This window comes from Carcharodon carcharias, chromosome 5 (genome assembly GCF_017639515.1).
Source record: "Carcharodon carcharias isolate sCarCar2 chromosome 5, sCarCar2.pri, whole genome shotgun sequence".
NCBI lineage: Eukaryota > Metazoa > Chordata > Chondrichthyes > Lamniformes > Lamnidae > Carcharodon > Carcharodon carcharias.
In genome coordinates, this window is record NC_054471.1 from 182126084 (window position 1) to 182150193 (window position 24110).

The 24110-nt window shown below is 40.8% G+C and overlaps 1 protein-coding gene across 2 annotated transcripts in view; it reads right to left on the bottom strand.

The window, feature by feature from the left end:
* The window catches only part of LOC121277683 (kelch-like protein 29), a 515535-nt gene that overhangs the window by 115538 nt on the left and 375887 nt on the right, over window positions 1-24110 (bottom strand). For both annotated transcript variants that reach the window (XM_041187306.1, XM_041187307.1), the window contains exon 6: window positions 8373-8511. In XM_041187306.1, coding sequence (XP_041043240.1) covers window positions 8373-8511 — 139 coding nt within the window. The remainder of the gene's footprint in view (window positions 1-8372; window positions 8512-24110) is intronic.

Here is a 24110-nt window from a genome sequence, read left to right on the forward strand (position 1 = left end):
GAAATTTATACACATAGACCAGGCATGATACATAACCTTTAAAATAAATCAGGCAATACATAAGCATTTTAGAGGAACACAGAAACTGCACAATTCAAATCCAAACTGCACAGAAGTTAAACAAAATGTCCTTTGGAATTTAGGGCCTTGAGCTTTTAGCATCTCTGTTAACCCAAAGATTAAGGACAATATTTTAAATTTCTTAGTCCAAGCTAATTAGAAAGAAAGAAGACTAGCATTTATTTGTGCCTCAAACTCAGGATGTCCCAAAGCACTATACAGCCAATGAAGTGCAGATTGATTATTTAGTTAGAAACGGTAAAGCCACAAAGATCTTATTTATGTGATGACTTGATTAATAAGTAGAATGAAAATAAAGCATGGAATAAAATTTTAATTGATTATACATTAAAATTATGTCCAAACATTTGAGTTTGCTCAGTAATTGAATATAGCCCAGAAATTAATATGAACAGTATGAATGTTCAAGTACAGAACATGCTTATACCAAGTTGCTCTCTCTCTGCTATTTTAGCGGAGTTGTTAACCTGTTTATTTTAAATGGATCAATAGCAGGGAAATTTGATAAAGGCATGTCAAATATTTTAATGCAAATATTTTGCACAGTAGTTATCTTACAATCAGGATATTTTAACTGCTTGAAAGGTTATAGCAATATATCTGGATTGCACAAAGTACATTACACTGATAGCAATATAATGTTGCCATTATTTCAGAAATGTGAAAGATCTAGTAACTGAGAAGCACCTGTAGTGATTAAATTATAAGTTTTTCATAACTTAAAATCAGCCTAAATGTATTTCACTAACTGTGAAATATTTATATCTGTATTTGTGTGAAGATAATAGAATCCAATTTTTCATGACTTAGAGTTTAGTAAAATTTTTCAGTCTAAGAAACAAGGATCGTAAATGCTCTTTTTTATTCCTGTGTGCAACTATTGTTGTCAATGCTACATTAATATCAGGGTTTACACACATTTATATTAATTTTGTGCAATTTATTCCACTCTCATCAACCCATTCATATTATCCTCTTGATTACAAGGACAGAATATTCCAGTGGATAGATATCATCTATATCAATCAGAGCAGATGCTTATGCTAAGTGGAAAGAAATCTTTTCCTGCAACTTTTCTACCCTTTTTCTCCAGACTCATCTGAAACTGGTGAACTCAAAATCTTGATAAAACTCAAGTATAACTATCAGTCAAGAATTTATGGCCAGAATTTTACATGGATTTCAGGGTTCCTGAACAGGAGGGATCTCCCCTCAGTCTGGAAAGGGCCATCAGGTGAAATACCGGTGGCAGTGGGAAGGTATCCTTAAGTGACCATTAATTGGCTACTTAAGGGCCTCAATTGTCTTGGAGGAGACTAAGCAGGCACAGAACTGCTGCCACAACACCTGATTTTACACTCACCTTGCCTGCCAGCAAGCTCATGAAGGGGGGTGGGGTGATATAAAATTCCACCCTATATCTTGGAGTAGAAAATGCAATAATTTTGTATTATAACCACCAGAAGTATTATACATATATATTTTCATTTTAAGATAAAATCATAACGGAGTAAATCTCGAGTAGTCGCCACTGAATTTCTAATACATCCTCAATTAATAGTGATTTTAACCCTTTGAGTACTGAATATTTTCAAAAATTCATTCATATTTTATAACATTTATAAAATGACATTTATAAAAACTGATTACCAGTTTCCAATGCCAAATATTATGGAAATGCAGAAACATGCAGAACCACAGATTTCTTCATTGTGAACACTTTCTGAATAAATATATATAAATGTATGTTAATTATCAAAGATCTATGGTTAAAGCAGATGGAAACAGAAATAGAATTAGTAATGAAGACATCAGGAAGGAAGGAAGATGGGGTCAGTTCAGTTGTGGGAACACTGTGTAATAGGCAAGACATTCATTTGGACATGGAATAGGTCAACCAAATAACTTGCAGACAAGTACAACAATGACTAATCCACAAGGAAGGCCACATTAAAGGACTCCTAAATAGCATAAAACAAGTAAAACAATGGGAAGAGATGTGAAACAACAGCTGGAACGACAAACAATGTTGACTATTGTGGTCAATACTCCAATCCTGCAAATAAAGCCCAAGCCTGAGTATTGGTCCTTCAATAGAAAGGAAAGAAATTGTAAGCTGTATTGTGACGTAAAATGCTATTTCATGCCTCAAAGAGCAGTGTGTTGTGTGCAATATATAACTTATGCTGAACTATGATCTGAATAGCTTTAACATTTGAACTTACTAAATATTTGAGAATTTTAAAAAATGATCACTCATTATCCCACTTATCATTATTGAGATACTTAAATTTTTCAAAAAATGATATACGTTCAACCTACATTCACAAATGTTAGCAATTTTAAAGCAGAAACAATAGACTATTAAATTGGATTGCTAACATTTACTTTTTAAGCCTTAAAAAAGTCTTTAGTCTTTTAAAAGCACTCTAACCACGATCACACATTTTCAAACATCAGCACCTACAAAATAAAATATTTAATGGTGTTCAATATGAAACCTATAGAACCCATCATATGTTTACATTCTGCATTTGATTTCTTTTCCATTAAACCGAGAGTGACATCCAAGAAGCTGTCCTTCAAATTTATTCTTTGTAGCTTTTGTATTTCAGCCATATGTGACAAATATGAAATCCATATACTTATGAAGCTGACAGACTTGTTGACACAGAATTCAGAGTATTAAACTTTTCCTTCATGCGGTTTCTTAAATGCTGTTGAGTTGACTTGAACTGCACAAATCTTACAAGTAGCCAAGTGCGTATTATCTTACTCCCTCAAAAGACTTCTATGTCAGGAACTTCAATAAGTCACCTTCATGATAGCTATCAAAAGCTACAAACTACATGACAAGCACAAATATTGAAAAGGAAAAGCATATGCCTTAATATAACCACTGATTGTCACTTTCAGTTTATGAAGACTGATTTACAGTCATACCTATTGTAACATTATTTTGTTCTACCTAATTCGAAACTGATATCAGAGAAAATATTAGAGCAGATTATTTTAACATTTCATGCATGGTGAAGTGTGCACTTCATATTTCATAACAGGACAAAGACAGCTCTGTCTGCTGGATGCTGCAATCATAATAGACTCTCTGAAACACATATTTATTTTCTTCAAATAGAATTCTGGAACTGTTTTTCACTCTTTCCTCTGACGATTATTTTTCTTGCAGTAATGTTTAAACAGTATTACCCTTTTGCTGTCATCCTCAAGTTAGCTGCACCAGATCAAAGAAAGAAAATGGGAGTTGCACTGAAGTAGCTTCAACCTTGTGCTGTGAAAGGCAACATGACATTTTAAAAGTCTTTTTTTTTAAATTCACACAACATCCTGTGGACAAAGTATTCTTTGTTTACAATGAGTAAATCGATCTAAATGCATAATTGAAAGCAAGGCAAAGGATTTTGATGCTCCCTTGAAAGATTTGAATCTGTTCAGGTTTATGTGAGAAAAATGCTGCAAGCAAAATCAGCTGAATGATTGACTAGTAAAAAGGGACATAAATAACTGAAAACGTAACTGCTTCTGCTATTCACTGTGCAAAAGTAAGATGTTAAATACTGTACAATAAGAACGTTAGTTTTCTATTAGGTTACGAATGGAAAATTATATATAAATCAAACTAGTGAAAAATATTTTCTCATCCATCTACCCAGGGGCACTTAAAAGTATAAATATATCAATCAGGCTATTTACAGGAGAACAGTACGAATAAATGTATCTGAAAACATGACCTACCTTTGCTAAGGACTTTCTCGTATTAATATCTATCATTGTCCAGAATTGGGAGCCACAGAAAAGGACAGCTTCCTTTTAAAAGCTTTGCTCAATGTAACTTTACTAAGCAATCTACCCTTGCTCCTATGCTGTATATGTAGTTTTGCATAGACAGGATCTCAGCTCCAATTGACAGAACAGAGCAGACTACCATTGCAAACAAACAAATTGCTAAAATACATGTCTCAAAATCAAAAATGAATCAGGGAAATACAAAGTATAAAGAAGATAAATTAAAAAGTGAGTGAGAGAAAGTCAGAAGTTAGTTTTGTTTAACATTATTCCTCATTATTTTCTTCTCCACTAACATATGGTGAAAGAATTGACTTGGGCTATTTATGATTTGATCTATGGTCCGCCATAAAAACCCATGTAATTGGAAGTATCTTCTCTGCAAAACAGATCCAAACAATAACAGTTTATTAATCGTGTGGGAGTTGTTTTACAAAACCCTGTTGCAGTAAATCTTTCAGTGTTGACCCGTAGTTTTACTGAAATGGGCTTTTATTTTCCGTAGCAGTTTTCAGCCTTTTAATTCATTACAATATAAAAGTATGCAATCATAAAAATGATCTGGTAATATACTGCTCAGGCACTGAATTATTGAAAATGTAATCTAATTATAGCAGTAATTGCAATTTACCTAAATCTTTATCCTGCTGACAGAGGATTCAAGGGTTTGAAATATAACAACAGTGTGAGATATGATGCTCAGTCTCCAAATGTGGTGATGTGGTGACAAGAAATAATTTTTGTCATCACAGTCTTTTTGGAAAGAGGTAACCCGGAAACAGTTTTAGTCGGAAAATCTTGGATTGGACCTAAGAATAGTAAATCTGAGCACAGAATAATATGGCAGTTTCACAAAGCTCAGTGTACAGCCACCAACATTTGTAACTGTTTTGATACTCCAGGAATTATCTGTCACATCACAGCTGGAAAGAAAATCCATATACTTATGGATAATTATATGGCCTCCATGATGTTGTTATGGATTGAACAAAGAGCGTCATTTTCTAGACACCTCTCAAACATTAAAAACAGGGGATATTCTTCCCAAGAGTTCCTAGGGTGAGCCAAAATGGATGGCACTTGAATAATGAAGCTCGACTTAAGCTTCTAATTGAGTAAAAAATGCAATTAAAGCAAAACTTGTTAGCCTATCACAACTTAAGTCAGAGGATTCATTATTCTGACACCACAAATTAATTTTCAACTTGGTATTTTACACCTTTGGAGTGGATGATTTTCTAAGCACCATGGGATTATCTACACTGAGAATAAGAGATAATTACTAAACAGCCTAAGGCACTAAGCTGTCAATTGGAGGCGCTAGGAAAAAGAAACCAGAATCTTCATAGAAAAGCTCTTTTACAGACAGTTTTACAGACAGTATTATGCTAGCAGATGGGCACAGGAGATCTGACTACATACTGAATCTGCACCATCTGCTGACAAATATATATTCCCTCGTATTTTATGCCACCATTTGGGGAGTATTCTGGGGGAATAGCCTTGCTGTATGTATCCAATATTAAGAGGTTTTGTGGTACAGTGTGTAACGTTTCTCCGTCATAAGCTCCAAGGTCGAGTCCCACCCAGGACTTGGTGGCCAAGGAAGATGCGTTCATAGCTCAGCCAAACAGGTTGATTAGCAACCTGCAAATCCTTCTACTATCACACAGCAATGGCAGGCGGTAAGTGGGAGAGGTTCCTGGTCAGCCGTGTGATGGAAAGAATGTTGAGTCTCTAGCATCACTATCTATAACTCCAGGCTAAAACATTCATGTTAAAGCTGTACGCTGCCACAGCAACTCGGACTCCCTGAGTGATCTGTCGCATACAACCACCATACAAACAATATTTCTGATTCCTTCTCGGGGGAAAGAAGATTCTTGGTGTAATACACATAATACATTTTTGCAACGCAACCACTGCTGCTTTTTTAAAAGAGGAAATTAAAAAATAGGTTTCTTCAGTGAAAAAGTTTACATTCAGCTTTCCTAAATCAAATTGGTGGTACACTACACTAGAGGGGACACTGGAATTCTAGAAACCCAAAAGATGTAAATAGTTCCAACAGGAACTGAGTCATGATGTATAGCATACTCATCAGCATCAGTGTAAAAACTAAATGCGATTTACACATTGAGCTTATCAAATGAGATTCATCCAGGAGGTAATGGGGAATGTAGGTGAGAAGACAATTCTTCCCTCACTCTCACCTCTGATTTAGAGAAAGGGATTAGCAGGAATGCAGAAGGGCCAATACAGAAATAAGGGACACTAAGGCATAATAGCTTTTACAGACTGTCCTGGGTTCCTTTTGGTTCTGGGGTTTTAGCGCAAAACCTGGAGGAAAGATGTTAGGTCCACAGAAGAACTTAATTTTGCTGTTTGCCTGGTAATACTTTCAGTGTTGCAGTTTTAAAGATTAGTTACATAATTGGCTGCTATGTTCCATGCTGGATGTATAGTTGGGAGATTTTGTTTTTCATCTGTGACTTTGATTTCTTTGAGTGATTAAGTGCTGACATCAAAATCGTCTTTAAATGGAGTTGAAAAGAGTTGAAGAGATATCACTAAAAGAAACATGCTGTGACTCGAGAGAATATAAAACCAATCCACAACGTGGAAAATATGAAAAAAAAGTTTCCTAATGGAAGAGCAATTGTAACCGATTCCTGCTGACAAAAGAAGAACAGAACTGTTTGGAACTGTGAATCGTTTACAGCACGGGAAGAGTGACAAGCCATATAGCTCTCACAAAGTTACAGTGAGCAAAGATCACAAGGAAGTATTGTACTGCTCTATGATTTTTTTTCCCCCTTCAGATGACACATCTATCCTGAGAAATGTGCAGGATAAGTAGAAGAGTATGATCCTGAAGCTTTGTCATCATTCATTCCCCAGTTTGGAATTGACAAAGGTAGACATTTACGAATTGTAGTCAAATGTTCAAAGATTAATGCTTTATATAAAAAATTATAAAATAACAATGAAAAAAATGCTAAGTCTAGAACCATTGAACCATGCTTTAAAAATAAGTAAATTAACAGTATGTAAACCTTATACTGAACTACCTGTAGAATCAACATCAAATATATGAAAGGATTTTAACATTAACCAGTCCCAAACTTGAAATTATTATACATCACATGTTCAGTATAGTTTGCCAATTGTCCCATAGACAAAATATTCACGAATAACTGAGTCATGTAAATAGCCTGTATGATAGTTAAGTTGAAAAAAATATTCAAGTTATGCAGAAAACACATACATTTCATAAATTAAACTTGCTGCTAAGTTATATAAATGATAATAGTTTTTTTTAAATAATAGCTAAAGGCAAATGATATACCTTCATATAACTCCTTAACAATCTACTCTGCAATACAACACTTTGAGTGAAAAGCATTACTTTAGTTGCATTAAGCATGATCAAGCCATTTAATCTCAATGATACTTAAGAGTTTAAAATAACTAATTGAAAATTCAGTTCACTACATTGAGAATATAAGCCAAAAACAGATATTAACTTTCATATATTGAACTCACATAGGAGCATTTTCCCTAATCTTACTTTCACCTGATGTCATACAGTCTTCAAGGAGTTATTTGTCCAACTTATTCATGGTACATCTAAGGATGTCCAAGGATTTAATGGAACAGTTAATAGAAGTTTAAGCAAACTGAAAAATAATTTACAAACTAAAAGTCTCTTAAAGCCAAAAGCTTTTTCAACCATAATTTCCATTTTAGCAGCACAGTTAAACAATCCTTATAATCAGCATTATGCTCATTCTATTTCATTGTAATATATCAACATAGGCCAATTAAGGAATAATTTCATAACAAATAGATTACATTAAACCCAAATTATAAAGATGCTCAAATTAAACAGGAAAGGAACATTATATAATGTAATTGTTTACTTTTCACATATTTTAGTTAACTTGCTATGTAATTTTATAAAACTGGAATATTTAACATGCCATAATCTTTTTGACATCATGAAGGGTTTTTGTTAGCGCTAGTTAGATAAGTGAATTCAAACACCATAGTAATTCTGTTATCAAGGTGGTGCAGAAGTAATATATTACTTGGTAAGCTACTGATGATAATTGAATATGATCTTTCCTCAAACAGCTGAATTTAAATATGAATGTAAGGCAACAGTACAATATTTTTCTGTTTTCTTTCAAAATAAACCAAAGAAGTCTCCAAAAAGCAAGCCTTTGTCAAATAAATAGGGATCCTCAGTCATGGAACATCTCATTTCTTCACTCTAAATTGAAGTAGCTATTAATCAAAAATATAACAGGCAAATAAACCTGGGTTTAGTTTCAATTTAGAAATACATTCATCTGAAATGATAGAAAGAATGGCTACTGGCCCTGTGACAGGAGGTTCTATCTTCATAACCCTGCAAGAGAGGAAAGCAACACGAATGAACCCTACAAAAGAACCGACCAGATCACAGCTTGAGGAAGGCAAACCTTTTGATCAGTTCCTTGAAATATAAGCTGCAGGAAGCTAGAACATTTTGATGGACTTCAAACTCTTTGCCTTCAACAGTTATTTTCAGGTCTGTAAACTCTTTCGCTCTGCGCTGCTGGTTCAACTCCTTCAACATTTCTGCAGAACAGAGAAGACAGACATTGCCAGGGTTCCGATGACGAAAATTTTCGAATGAATTAAAGAGACAGATACCTGGTGAACTCTAGCCGAGTCGCACACGTTGACATTTGTATATAACACTCATTTGACAATAAAAAAATCATTGACACAATGTAAAAAACAAAGCACGCACCATTTGGTTGAATAAATGAAAGAATAAAATGAAAGCCTCATGAGTCTTTAAAGGTAAAATACACTTCTCCTCATCAAGATAAAGACAGCTTGTGTATCACACAGAAATACAAGAGAAGAAAATGAAATAATCAAAACATTTCTAACACCTGCTAACTGATATTTAGCTCCCTCCCTCCAAAAAAAAACTTTGAATACCTTAATTTGGGAACTTACTGTAGCATTGAAAACATGGCACAGTATGCTGCAAATAAAAGCCACTAAGAGCTCAATTGGTTAAAGCAAAATGTACCTGGAGGAACAAGATTCATTTATTAAAAACGATAAAACTCACTTCCTACTTTATAAAACTGTCAAGTAACATACGCTTTGCCCATTTTTCTAACCATTTTTGTAATGATCAAACATTTTGAAAGAGAATATCAAATTTAAAATCTAAATATGATGGTTTGTTTAAACACTTTGGAACAAACTTCAATCCAACAGGTTTAAATTTAAGCAAGTTACTTGTCAGGTTTTTTTAACCATTTGAAGTTTAGCTTTTAGCTTACTATAAAATGACTTTGGTCTGATACAGCCTTGTAGATAGAAGTTCAATAATAAAGAAGTTCAATAATAAAGAATATTTTGCAAGGCATCTTTTTATTCGTTGCTTTTCATGAAAACATTGGAGGATGCTTACAATTATTAAAATTACTGTGTGCCAAAAAGTACTTAAAGCATCCAGATTAATTGATTGACTGTAGTCAAATCTTCAGTCATAACAGTGCGATTCGTGAGGAAAAGATTGTTTTTGTTACAAAGACATAAGAAATAAGGGTAGGAGTAGGCCATTCCATCCTTTGAGTCTGTTCCATCATTCAGTGACTGATCTGAGCTTGGCTTCAACTCCAAAATGGAAAATTTGTGCAAAACTTACCCAGTAAGGAACCTTTAGTTTTCTTTAGTTTATCAGGGCTTAACAGTTTTTATATTGTACATAATGCGCACTTATAGAGTTAGCATTTTGTACAAAAATAGTTATCTTTTTCAATTTGCAGGCCCTACTGTGCCCCTACTAATCACTTTTAAAGCTTTGTTAGTATGTGGGGAGGAGAGCAGAGGAGAGAAAAGGCATTTCTTACTTTGGGAGGACCTTGGCATTATCAAAGTATGAATGCTTCAGAAACAAGATAAATGATAAATATTTCTAAAGCAATTGAATTTTCTTTTTAAGGCTATTTCTGTTCATACTGGTCTGGATTTTGAGGTCAATGATAAAGCTGATCTCAAAGAAAACTGCCTGCAAAGACTAAGCAATCTCTGTGGTGTGGATTTTACCTTTCTCGATGTTAATTCATTTTTCGCACCAAGTTAAGGGGATCTTCAGGCATGCAGCAATAGTGATCAAGGAAAGCAGCCAATCATATAGAAACATTCTAACACTCAGCAAACCAGGAAGTAAAATGCTATGGTGGGCCTTCCCTGATGGAGTTGATGTGGGGTTCCCACCTGCTCTCCAGCAGAGAGATACCCGTCACCAACATTAAATTATGTCACATATGTCCATCAAAATTGTTGCTCATTGTTCACTTAATAGCCACAATGCTTGGCATGTTGCAATGCAAGGAAATATTGAAGCTGAATTTCAGGTAATGCATAAATTTCAAAATCTAGAAGTGACACTATTCATTTTAACATGTGTATGGCCTATAAGCCTCCACAGGTGGGCTCTCTTGATGTCCTTTTTCAGGGACAAGGATGAATGATCTTGGCTTCAAAGTTTGCCACAGCTTCAAATGTTGCTCCATGGATTATCCAATCAAGATTATACAATTACACAATTTAGTTGGCTAGGATTTAATTTTCAAGTTTTTTTTTATATAACGAAAGAATTAATTAATGCAAAGTGCTTTTTCAAGAACACAATGGGCAGAATCTTCGGGTCGAAAAGTGGGGGTGGGCCCCGCTCGCCAATGCGTAAAATGACGCACGGTGACGTTGTCAACGCGCATCATTCAGATATTCAGTTCGGTGGGCGCACACTGGAGTCAGTTGCGCACCTGCTGAACTGTCAAAGGACTATTAAGACCATTTAAATTCCAATTGAAATATTTAACTGAGCTGCCCGTCCAACCAAAAGGTTGGCGGGCAGACGAAGAGCCCAGGCGGCCTTCGTATTTATCATGAAACCTCATCCATGGGCAGGAGGAGGTTTCATGAAGGTTTTAAAACATTAATAGAAATTTTTAATAAAATTCATACACATGTCCCAGCTCACATGACACTGTCACATGAGGGGACATGCCTTTTAAATATTTTTTTCCTTTATTAAAATTTTTAAAAATCAAAGTCATCTCCCTGAGGCAGCTCTGTGCCTCAGGGTGATTTCTGCAGTCTTTCGTGCGCACGCGTGTGAAAGAGCGCAGGTCCCGACTCAGCCTACTCTCCCCGCCTGCACAGGGAGCGCTTAGTTCTTCTGGGTATGCATCACGCTGGGCGGGCCTTAATTGGCCCGCCCACATAAAATGGCCCGCGCCCGATCCTGCCCCTGCCCAAACCCCCTGGACAGGGAGAAAATTATCCCCAAAGCGGTTCAGTTGAAAAGCAGCAGAACTTGGCTATTGAAGAAATCTGTGTTCAAATGGCAGCTAAGGCTGAAATTCAATCTTATCCTTGAACTGTAAGGAGTTCAGCATATATCAATGGAGATAACAGGCATCAAAGTCAACATTTTCATCCCAGTGGTTTTAGTGGTCATGCCATTACAGACCTCACTACAAATTACCTTTAGATCATACGTGAAGCTTTTAAGGATTGCAACACCATTTTAATTAAGTTAACTTTGAATATTACGTTGCAAATTGAGCCATGCTTATTTCTCTTTTGGTTTAGTTAATAATCTGGCCTTCTCTGTTCTCTACTTGTTTCGAAGTATTGTACTTTGATCTTTGAAAGATTTCAATAAGAGCAGCATTCCTTTCCCTATATAACATTATTTATTAGCAGCCTTCCATCTTGTGAGATGATGGTTTGCGCTTTGGTGGTCAAAGCTGTGTTAAACATTGCCCGGTGTGGCTTAGGAGCCCCATTCCAACATGGCAGTCTCTGCCTCATTTGCTGCAACAGTTTATTCTCAAGTATACATGGCATGTGAAATTACTTCTAGCTTTAGCTCACAGTTTCTTTCATTTATAATAATGTCTCCTACCTGTTCACAGAGAATGGACAGAATTTAACTCAGCCCACAAGAGTGGACATGATGGCAGTGCGGGGCAGCAAGAGTCGGTGGGAGTACCTGCATCTGATTCCCGGCATCAAGAAAATTGTCCCTGAATGAGTTGGGGATGGGAAGAGCTTGGCGCAGGACCCTGCCAGCAGGATGTCAATTAGGTTCATTAATGAACCACTTGACACCAATTATCCAAGCCCACTGGAATTCAGTGGTAGCTCCGGGACTTAACAGCCTGCACACGGCTCTCCCACACCTTCCAAAGGCTGCTTGGCAAATGCTGTGACCCTGCAGGGGGTGGTGGTCCCTCAGTGACAGGCATTCAGTGTCTGATTGAGGGATGCAGCATCGGGTGGGGGGGGGTGGGTGTTGCTGAAAGCCACCACCCCACCATTGCCTCCAATACCCCATGCCCCCATCTCCGGCGACACCCTCCCTATGACCCCCCCCAATCCCACCACACTCATCTGTGTCCAGAGATCCAGCGGCAATCCTCCGGCCGGACAAAGCAGCATTACTGGCAACCCCGCCCCCTGCTCACCGACAGCAAATGTGGTCAATGCTTATCAATTTTTTTTTTTTACAGACTATCAGTATCACTCCCCCAGGCATCAGCAATATATTTCTACCTACATATCCTATTTCTAATTGTAATCAATGCTCTATTGCCTTCTTCCAAATATTATTCTTGCTCCATTTTAAAATATCCAAAATTATGGGCAAGATTTTTAGGTTGGCGTGTGGGTGCGATTGGTGGGCCCGGGAGTGTCTGGGGAATGGACCGCCACCTGCGATCGGCCCCTGACCATGATTTCATGCTGGCTGGTCAATTAATGGCCAGCCAGCGTGGAGGGTGCGCCGAAATGCTCAGCACTGCCAGGATGGGGGCAGGAGGAGGGTGGGCACTGACGTAAGCACTGAATGAAAGCTCCCTGAAGGCAGAGAGCTGCCTCAGGGAGCTGAAAACTTCAAAACAATTAAATAAAGATTTTAAAATCTGGAAAAAAATGCCCACTCATCACAATCAGTCACCAGAACATATACATGGGGGAGAATTTTCCCCTGTCGTGGGGGTTGTGGGGGGGCGGGCACGGACCCGATCGACACCCACAATCGGGTCTGCGCCGCCATTTTACGAGGGCAGGCCAACTAAGGCCTGCCCAGTGACGTGTGCTCAGAAGCACTGAGCGCTCCCTGTATGAGTGGGGTTCCCTGAGTCGGGGCCTGCGTCTTTCGTGCATGCATGTGAAAGAGCACAGAAATCTCCCTGAGGCACGGAGGTGCTTCAGGGAGATTAGTTTAAGTTTTAAAAATCTAACTAAAGAAAAGAACATTTTTTTTAAGACATGTCCCCTCATGTGACAGTGTCACATGAGCTGGGACATGTCAATGAATTTTTATGAAAATTTTAATCAATTTATAAACACTTCATGAAACCTCATCCCGCTCATGGATGAGGTTCCATGAAAAATGCGAAGGCCGCCTGGGCTCTTTGCCTGCCTGGCAACATTAAGGTTGGACGGGCAGCTCAGTTTATTGGTTTAATTAGTTTCTAAATGGCCTTAATAGGCCTTTGACAGTTCGATGGGCACACAGCCGACACGGCTGCGCATCTGCCGAACGAAAATCTAAATGATGCGCAGTGATGTCGGGACGCAGGCCCGTGTCATTTTACGCCTCGGCGAGCAGGCCCCGTCTCTGCTTGCCGACTCAAAAATTCTGGCCATGATGAAAATCCTATCCATACATTTTTATTTTTTCATTTAATAATGGAAACCTCATCCCACCCTTGGATGACGTTTCATCAAAAATATAAAGTCCGCCTGGCAGCCAATGTAAGGTTGGACGGACCACGAAAAATCAAGGACAATTGGAACTTTAACAACTTTATTTGTATTCATAATTGTCGTCGGGCGCGCTTCCGACACTCACGTGCACTCGCCGACCGAAATATCACGCAAGTGCGGGATGTCGTCGGGACGCGAGTCTGATCGGGTCGAACACGCACCTGCACACCAATCTAAAAATTCTGCCCCATGTATTCGTTTTCTTTATTTTTATTCTTTCATGGGATGTGGTTGTTGTTGGCAATGCCAGCATTTGTTGCCCACCCCTAATTTCCCTTAAACTGAGTGGCCTGCTGGGCCAGTTCAGAGCACAGTTAAGAGTCAACCACAATGCTATTGGCCTAAAGTCACATGTAGGCTAGAGGAGGAAAGGATGGCAGATTTTCTTCCTTAAAGGACATCAGTAAACCAGATGGGTTTTTACAACAATTAATGATAGTTGTCATGGTCACCATTACTGAGATTAGCTTTATATGCCAGATCTATTATTTGAATTTAAATTCCACCAGCTGCCATGTGGAATTTGAACGCATGTCCTTAAAGCATTAGCTGGGTCCCTGGATTAGCAGTCCAGTGACAATACCACTATGCCATCATTCCCCTCATTTTAAAACTAGCATGCACTATTCTACACTCCTCAATATTAAAGTAATTTCTTTTTAGACATTTCAAGAACCTATTCGTCTCTGTGGCTCTCATGTAGATACTGAAATTTTTCTGTGACAGCTGTTCGAGTTTAATTGGTTTTTATTTTCAATAGTACTTTGTTCCGTGGTTCTTGCTTTAAGTTCTGCACGTTTGTCCTGTTTTCTGTTTGATTGTAGACACTATTAAAAACCTAAGATAAAAATAGAATGGTGGCAGCTCGTTGTGCACTGATATGTGGTTTCAGAGAGTGGTGCCATGCACCACTCCACTGTACATCCACTCTTAGCTGTGACAATGCAGGGGAGTCACCTAGTTAAGACCAAATACTTTCCTCAGGGATTAAGAGTAACATTAAAAGGTTTCCTAGCATCTCCTTGAAGAGTGGCATAAGTAGAAGTCTGGGAGTAGCTTGCTCATTTGTCTTTTTGACCACTGATGTGCCAAAAAAAACTTGAAGAGTGAGAAAATAGGGGAGAGAAAAGCAAGCAGATGACTGAACGTTTCCAGAGGTCAAGAAAGCTAATCTCTTGGAATTATTTTATTTCAGATTTAAAAAAAAAACATGTATAGCTGTAACACAATTATTATTCATTATCACATGTTTGCCTACTTGGGCATCACAAGTTAATGGCTGTAAAGCTAACCTTACTCTTGCTAAAGTGGATCAATAGTCCTGAGGGCTGAGATTTTTAAATAATCCACAGCCTCATCTCAATACCAAGAACAGGAAAAATGAGATAACTAATTTTTCCCAAGGGTACACTGTGACTTTCCAGTCAGCTTAAGGCCATCGTGAAACAGCTTGGAAAACTGAAACCCAAAGTGCAGCCACATACTTGCAGGAAAGTGCTGGAATAGCCAAGCACCAAACCCTTGGTTTGCTATTTGCTGAAGTAAGGGTGGTGCAGCATGAGCTGGTTGTGAGGAGACAGGTCCTTTGTGCTTCTCAATGACACCATCCTCAGGTATTACCCACAGGGATGATAAGAAATTCAGCATTGTGGCATTCTTGCAAGGCAGTGGAGCTATGTTTCAGATCACACATTGCAACTGCTGACCATTGTCATGAATATGACAGCCATAGGCTGGATGGTAGACGGATGCGGCAAGTGGCACAGTTCTGCATCTGTCTCCCTGCTGACCCAGCCCACGAGGAGCCAATTCACCATCCTTCACTGTCGCTGGGTCAAAATCCTGGAACTCCCTCCCTAACAGCACTCTGGATGTACCTACACCACATGGACTGCAGCGGTTCAAGAAGAAAGCTCACCGCCACCTTCTCAAGGGCAATTAGGGATGGGCAATAAATGCTGGCTTAGCCAGTGATGCTCACATCCTGTAAATGAATAAAGAAAATAAAATCCCATAGACACTGTCAGTGGGGTGCATCAGAGCTTGCTAAATTAGTTAGTAGCATCTTAGTAAGTGCTGTTAAGGAAGCTACGTATGCATTAATTATTTAATATGGCTTTGGTTCAGCACTACTAAAAGCACACTGTGGATTGTGATGCTTCTGAGGAGATACACATAACTAGTAGTGCCAACAGGTCTGTTGTCCCCTGTCTTTTGGGAAGAAATTCTTTTACCTGCAATGTCTGCCAAGCAAAATATGTTCGTCTCTGTCTGCAGATATGTGAGTGGGTGTACAATGCTAACAAAAGAGTGGTAGCTATGGATACCACAGAATGCCTCTGGTGCAGCTGACCTGCCTCTTTAGGTTTCTGTCTTCTTCAGCTAAATTTCAGAGGGGGATCTCCATCACCAACAGTAGGAAAAAAATAGCACAAAAATTCCCACAAAGATCTGAGAACCTGAACACCAGCAGGAAAAATACACTTACCTCAAGATTACTATGTTCGCCAGTATAAGAATTACCACTCAGGAACCTTGGACATTCAATTCATATGAATGTGATTAATGTATCGACATTCTGCACACTCAAAAGGCAGAAAACAACCTGCAAGAATAATACCCCTCAATTGAATACTTAAGTGAAAAAATTGCCTGTTTGAGGTGGCTGCACTAGGTGTTGCAACGTTAATGGAGGGTTAATACTACCACTCATTTTCTGCACCTTGTCAGCTGATTACCACTAAAATTCAAATGGCCTGCATCAGGAAATCAGGGAGATTTTCTTCTTGTTTTTCGTTCCAAATGACCAAACATGCCCACATAGGGCTGAATTTTAACCTGCTAGTGCAGGTAGGTTTCTGTGCAGGTGACAAGTTAAGAAAACAGCAACTGCTGGCAGTCAGGAAGCTAACCACTTCCACATTTAACTTGAGCACACTCATTAGCATGCAGTGCACTCCTGTGGGACAGGCAAATCTGATATTTAGAAATGTTAAAAGGCAATTAAGTGGAGTTTTTACCCTAGATTCTGTCTTTTACTCTTGAGCGCGTGTCCCCCAGGGTTCCTGGAACTCACCAGCTCAAACAAACCAAGAGGACAGCCATCCAAAGGATACAACATTTGCTGGGGCTGGCATTTAGGTATGCTTTGCAACTGATGAGGCCAGTCATATTGAGAAGGCCCTCAACTGGCAGGATTCTCACAGGTCCAGGTAGCCATAGGTGGCAATCAGGGGGCCCTTAGCAATATTCATCCACCAAAAGGGATTGCACTTCATCAATGTTCAGCCAAAAGATCATCATGCATATAGAAGCAAGGTACAGGAAGCTGCTGTGATGCCTTCACCCTGCTCCAGTCAACTTTCCCCCAGGGATTGGCACCTCTAAGCAGAGTCAGCGGATGGCTCATTAGAGACGATAAGTAAGTGGGAAATGACAGCTGTGAGTAGTCCTACCACTGGCACCCAGGAAAGGGACAATAGAAGCCACATGAGCACAAGAATTTTCATTAGCTAAGCCATCAGGATGTTGAAGATCCAATTTAACCTAGGACACCCTTCAGCATGCATCAGCAGGGTGTCGAGGATGGTAGTAGTCTGCTGCACCTTCCCCAATATTGCACAGGAGAAAGGATTGGAGCTGATGACCTTTCTGTATCCTTGCAGGGTATGGAAGAGGAGGAGTCTGACGTGGCGAGGGCACCTGTAGCCACTCGTTTAGCTGCAAGGGATGCCTGGGATGGACTGATTCGGGCGCACTTCAGTTAATCTGAGGCAGTGCAGCCATCTGGCACACAACTCAGAACCCAATGTGCCATCCCTCCGCAAACTCCAGTCCCCAGCCCAAAGCAGTCCCACAAGCAACAATCCATCCTCTTCATAAATACCCTGTGCTTATCTTTTACTCTTGTTATATGATCTTTCACAAGGCAGAAGGCCACTTGGCAGGAAGGAGGCAAAAATGGAGAGTATGTGACAATGTAGCTTTGAAGTTGGTGATTTATAAACAAACATGACCATGTCACACATTAAAATCCATGAGAATATCCTTGTGTGACTACAAATCCTTTCTCTTCCCTCCCCTTTCTTTTTACTCCTACATGCTGCAATCACTGGGGCTTCAGGAGAGCCAGATGCAGGCTGCTTGTTTCCCTGCACTGGCTGCTCAGATGCTCTTGGCTGAAGTCTTCTGGGTGTTGGAGCCCATGAGGACCTGCTGAAGTTCCTATGCAGGACCAGGCTTGGTCATTGGGACAGGAGACAGCCTGTGAGGCACTGAGGTGGTGGGCAAGGGAATAGGAGTGGAAGTGTTTTGAATGAGTCCCCATTTCCATTTCCTCTTTCTCCATTTTCTCTCTCCTGGCTCACCCCCCTTCCCTGTTAGCCAAGAGCTGGAGGACACTTTGCTGCTTTTCAGTGAAGTGATGAATGACCAAGATGAGGCTTTCCTTCATCCTGTACTCAATTACCTGGCGCATCTGATGTTCCTTGGAGATGGCCACTGTTTCTATGGATGTAGGTATCAGCATGAGACATCATGTACTCATGCTGGAGATGGACTCCTCTAATCTCTCTCCAAGTGTGTGCAGTCTCTCTGGAAAGGCTGACAGAACCTCACACGTTTTCTGCTGCTGCTCCAGAACAGTTTGCTTTGTCGACAGACCCCCAAGGCTCAGCATCTACATCCAACCAAGCACACTTTGAAGGATCTTGCGTCCACCAACAAGACACTCTACTGCTGCCGCAGTCTCCAACACCTGCTCCTGCTCACCTGTAATGCGTGTTCACCATTGAGAACCAAACTACCTGCCTTGATGGTCCCATCAAGGTATGCATATCTGAACTGGTGGAAGATGTGCATGAATCATCTGAGGTGCATCCTTAAAGTGTGACCTCCTCTGAGGGATATTCACCCTCTTCCAGCACCAACTCCTGGGGACACTTATAGGACCTATGGGGTACGAATGACATAAATAAGAAGGGCAAGGTGAGAGAGTTCTAAGTCATCAAAATGCAGAAAATCATATTTCAATGGCTACTGACATCATTTCACCATGAGTGAGTTTTTAAAAATTCATTCACAGGGTGTGGGCTTTGCTGGCTGGGCCAGCATTTATTGCCTGTCCCTAATTGCCCTTGTGAAAGTAGTGAGCTGCAGTCCATGTGGTTTAGGTACACCCACAGTGCTGTTAGGAAGGGAGTTCCAGGATTTTGACCCAGCGACAGTGAAGGAACGGCAATACATTTCCAAGTCAGGATGGTGAGTGACTTGGAGGGGAACTTCCAGGTGGTGATGTTCCCATCTATCTGCTGCCCTTGTCCTTCTAGATGGTGGCGATCGTGGGTGTTGCACGCCTTGGAGCTGTGTTATAATTAATTCTATCACCAGGCCGTTAGGAGATCCCCAACTCTCCATTGCCAAAGGCCAGGTGTTTCAGACTCAGGTTATCTCCAGTGCCTCTCCCTCTGCAGAAGTCAAGGGGGAGATGACTGGAGGGCTACCTCTGGTTCTCTGCCTCACCTTGGTTTTCTGTGTTCTTTCTTCCTGCAAGGAGAGAAAGAGACCAATAAGTATGAGTAGTAGAATGTTTGAAGAGGATAGAAGGACAGCATTTGTGGAGGGTCACTCTGAGGGATGGGTGTGACATTGAAGTAAGTTGAGGGTGAGTGTCAGTGGTGGCTGACAAGATGGGAATCCAAGGAGAGAGAGCGATGGGTGCACCTGCTAGGTTTGCTGGGATGAGGAGTGACATGCAGGAGAAGGCTGGGTAAGGTAGAGTGGGGGAGGCGTGGTTGAATGTGCCACATCATTCAACTTTCCTGCCCTGATCAGGTCACCACACCTCTTGTGGCACTGTATCCAGAAGTAAGGCACCACACTCCTACTGCTGATCTCCTCAGTGACCTTTAGTCAAATCTGCTTGTCCTCTGCATGGGCTAATCTCCCTGCAGGTCCTTATAGCCGACAGCCAGATGTCCAGGGATACATCTGAAAAGTGTTATGCTGTCTTTGACACTCCATCTCTCAACTTGCTGTTCTGCTTTGACACTTTGACAATGCATTCATTTTGACCCTCGCAGGGCTCATTTAAATATTGCAGCTGAAAAATACTGCTGTGGGCCGTCATAATGTCTGCCCGGTCTAATTGGTCAGGAAACTCGGATAGAAATGACACAGCTGAGCTAAAAAAACCACAGGTAAAGACAATGCTGAAACTTATGGATTCTCGATGTGCTGCTGGTTTTCCTCACTGTAAGAGAGTTACAAAGTTAAAATTTAGTTCTCAAATTATAAGATTGTGTCTTTCCCAATAGCTAATCAGTGTACTTCTCCTTTTGGAGATCATACATTCATTAAACTTACTGCATACAACAAAAACTTGCATTTATATAGCACCTTTAATCGACTCTTACTAAGTATTAAGAAAGATGGAGAGGAAAGTATTAGAGAAGGAGCAAAAAAAAAATGGTTTCTGCAGGTACATTAATAGTAAAAAGGTTTCTAAGGTTGCAGAAGTCATGTTATGCAGAGGTCGTATGGTGAACTGAGTAAGGTCCCTGCCTCTGAGCCAGAAGATCCAGGTTCAAGTCTCACTTCAGGACTTGGTGGCTACAGAAACTCATTCAAGGAGCAGCTGAAAATGGTTGGGCCTAGGACACTACCCTGAGGAACTCCTTCAGCACTGTCCTGGGACTGAGATGACTGACCTCCAACAACCACAACCATCTTCTTTTGTGCTAGGTATGACTCCAACCAGCGGAGAGGATTCCCATTGACTTCAGTTTTGTTAGGGTTCTTTGATGTCACACTCAGTCAAATGCTGCCTTGATGTCAAGGGCAGTCATTCTCACCTCACCTCTTGAGTTCAGCTCATTTGTTCATGTTTGGGCCAAGGCTGTAATGAGGTCAGGAGCTGAGTGGCCCTGGTGAAACCCAAACATAGTGTCAGTGAGTAGGTTATTGCTGACTAAATGCTGCTTGATAGCACTGTTGACAACACTTTACATCGCTTTGTTGACGATTGAGAGTAGACTGATGGGGCAGTAATTGGCTGGGGTGGATTTCTCCTGTTTTTTGTGTACAGGACAAACCTGGGCAATTTTCCACATTGCTGTGTAGATGCCAGTGTTGTAGCTGTACTGGAACAGCTTGGCTAGGGCAGTTCTGGAGCACAAGCCTTCAGTATTATTGCTGGGATATTGTCAGGCCCCATAGCCTTTGAGCTATCAGTGCCTTCAGCCATTTCTTGACAAAATGTAAAGTAAATCTAACTGGCTAAAGACTGGCATCTGTGATGCCGGGGTCCTCTGGAGGAGGCTGAGACTCAGCACTTCTGGCTGAAGGTTATTGCAAGTGGTTCAGCCTTATCTTTTGCACTGATGTGCTGGGCTCCCTCATCTTTGAGGATAGGGATATTTATGGAGTCTCCTCTGTCTTATTTAATTGTCCACCACCATTTACGACTGGATATGGCAGACCGTAGATCTGATCCATTGGTTGTGGGATCGCATAGCTCTGTCACTTGCTGCTTACGCTGTTTAACATGCAAAAGTAGTTCTGTGTTGTAGCTTCACCAGGTTGACACCTCATTTTTAGTTATGCCTGGTGCTGCTCCTGGCATGTCCTCCTGCACTCTTCATTGAATCAGGGTTGTTAGAGTGCGTGATATTCTGGGCCATGAGGTTTCAGATTGTGGTTGACCACAATTCCACTGCTGCTGATGGCCCACAGTGCCTCATGGGTACCCAGTTTTAAATTGCTGGATCCATTTGAAATCTATCCCATCCAGCACTGTGGTAGTGCCACATTACACGATGGAGAGTATTCTCAATGGGAAGACGGGACTTCGTCTCCACAAGGACTGTGCGGTGGTCACTCCTACCAATACTGTCCTGGACAGGTGCATCCGCAACAGGTAGACTGAAGAGGAAAAGGTCAAGTATGTTTTTCCCTCTTGTTGGTTCCCTCACCACCTGCCACAGACCCAGTCTAGCAGCTATGTCCTTTAGAACGCAGCCATGTCCTTTAGGACTCAGCCAGCTTGGTTAATAGCGGTGCTACCGAACCATTCTTGATGATGGACATTGAAGTCCCCCACCCAAAGTAAATTGTGCCGTTGTCACCTTGAGTGTTCCTTCCAACTGGTGTTCAACATGGAGGAGCACTGATTCATCAACTGAGCAGGAGAGTTCCTTGCCCATATTTGCCCTGATGCAATGAGATTTTTTGGGATCCAGGCTCAATGTTGGGGAAGCCCAGAGAAATTCCCTCACGGCAGTATACCACTGTGCCACCACCTCTGGTGGGCTGTCCTGCCAGTGGGACAGGGCATATCCAGAGATGGTGATGGTGGTGTCTGGGACATTGTCTTTAAGACATGAGTCCATGATTAGGAGTATGTCAGGCTGACCAGGCTGATGCTTGACTAGCCCGTGGGACTATTTTGGCGTAAGCACCCAGATGTTAGTAAGGAGGACTTTGCAGGCCATTGGGCTGAACGTGCTACAGCGTGCCCGCCAACCAAAGTATCGCACGACTGCGCGTTGGAGTTGGGACACTCGCCCGATGTCAATGCGCTTCATTTTACGCTCAAGCGGGTCGGGCGCACACCCGCCCGCCAGGTAAAAATTCTGCCCTTAGGCTAGCTTTCTGTTGACCTAGCAAATGCAACCAATGATAAAATATTTCTTCCAGGATACATCTTTTTTACTTGTTCTTGTGATGTGGGTAATGCTGGCAAAATCACATTTGTTGCCCACCCCTATTTTCTCTGGGGAGGTAGCCACAAACTGCTAGCAGTTACGTTTACAACTCAGTAGCTTGCTAGCTACTTCAGCGAGCATTAGGAGTCAACCATGTAAAGTGGGACTAAAGTTATGTGTAGGCCGGCATGGTTGGAGTTAACAGGTTCCCTTACCTGAAGGACAGTAATGAACCAACTGAGTTTTAATAATAAATTGGCAGTTTCCCTGTTTTTATCCTCCCTGGTGTCAGTCTGCAAATTATTAGATTAATTGGATTTAATTTTACTTGCCATGGTAGTTTAGAACTCATGTGGTAGAATTTTGTGGTCGGTGAGCAGGGGGCGGGGCCTGCTCGCTGACGCGTAAAATGACACAGGATGATGTTGGGCGGAACCCCCGATGTCATCCCGCCCCATTTAAATTTTCAGGAAGGTGGGGGCATAGCAAAATCAACTGTGTGCCCGTTGACCTGTCAATGGCCATTTGAGGCCATTGAAAGGATCATTTAAGCAATTAAAGGACCTGCCTGTCTATTCTTAATGTTGACGGGCAGGCCAGAAGCCCTGGCAGTAAATAGAGAAAACAGGAAATCTCATCCAGCGGCGGGATGAGGTTTCATGCAGGGTTTTAAAAATTTTAATAAAGTTATTTTGTAAATTATGAACATGTCCCATCTCATGTGACATTGTCACATGAGGGGGACAAGTTATGGAACTTTTTTTCCTATTTTTAATATTTTTCAAAGTGGAAGCGATCTCCCTGAGGCTGCACTTAGCACTCTTGCTTTTAGGGAATCCCCCCCGCCTGCACAGGGACCGCATAGCGCTTCCCGTCAGACATCACGCTGGGCGGGCCTTAATTGGCCTGCCCATGTAAAATGGCAGTGCGGCCCGCTACGCTGGCGGGGATCGGCTCCCCACCTGCCAGAGACTGGGTCGGGCCCAGCCTCCCAACAGGCAGAAAACTCTGCCCATGATCTTTGGATTGCAAGCCCAGTACTATAACCATTACACTTAGATACTCTTAAAAAATAAATACCAATATACTTGTTTAATTTGACTTTGGAGATCTAAGCCACTTGCTCCTATAACCTCTGCTGATAAGCTATTCCAATGAGAAAGGTCTCAGCACAGAATTTATCCTCATGTTTTATTATCTAGCTCTTTAATCATTCTAACAGCCCCTGTACTTTTTCCAGTTCAGATATAAATGGACCCTAAAATTAGACCATGCAATACCAGTTTTCAAACACAATTTTCTAGTAATGTGCTGAGTATTCCAAGTGAGGCCTGAACAATTTTCTATATAGGGCAGGATAACCTTATTAAAATAACAAAGTCATAACTTATTAACTCCATAAATGGAGGCTCCAGCTAAGAGAGAGAGAGAGAGAGAGAGAGAGAGAAAAGAGAGAGATAGAGATGGATGGATAGATTTTGGAAATGCTGTCACTTCAGTCTCTGAGATGGAATGTTTGGTTTGCTGTACAGATTGCAGGAGGATGCAGATAGATATGTGACAAATGGAATTTATTGTGGAAGAAGGCAATGTACTATATTTTTAAAGTAAGAAAAAGGAAAGGAGATACATCTGTATGTCCTTCTGCAGTCTTCATAATCATGA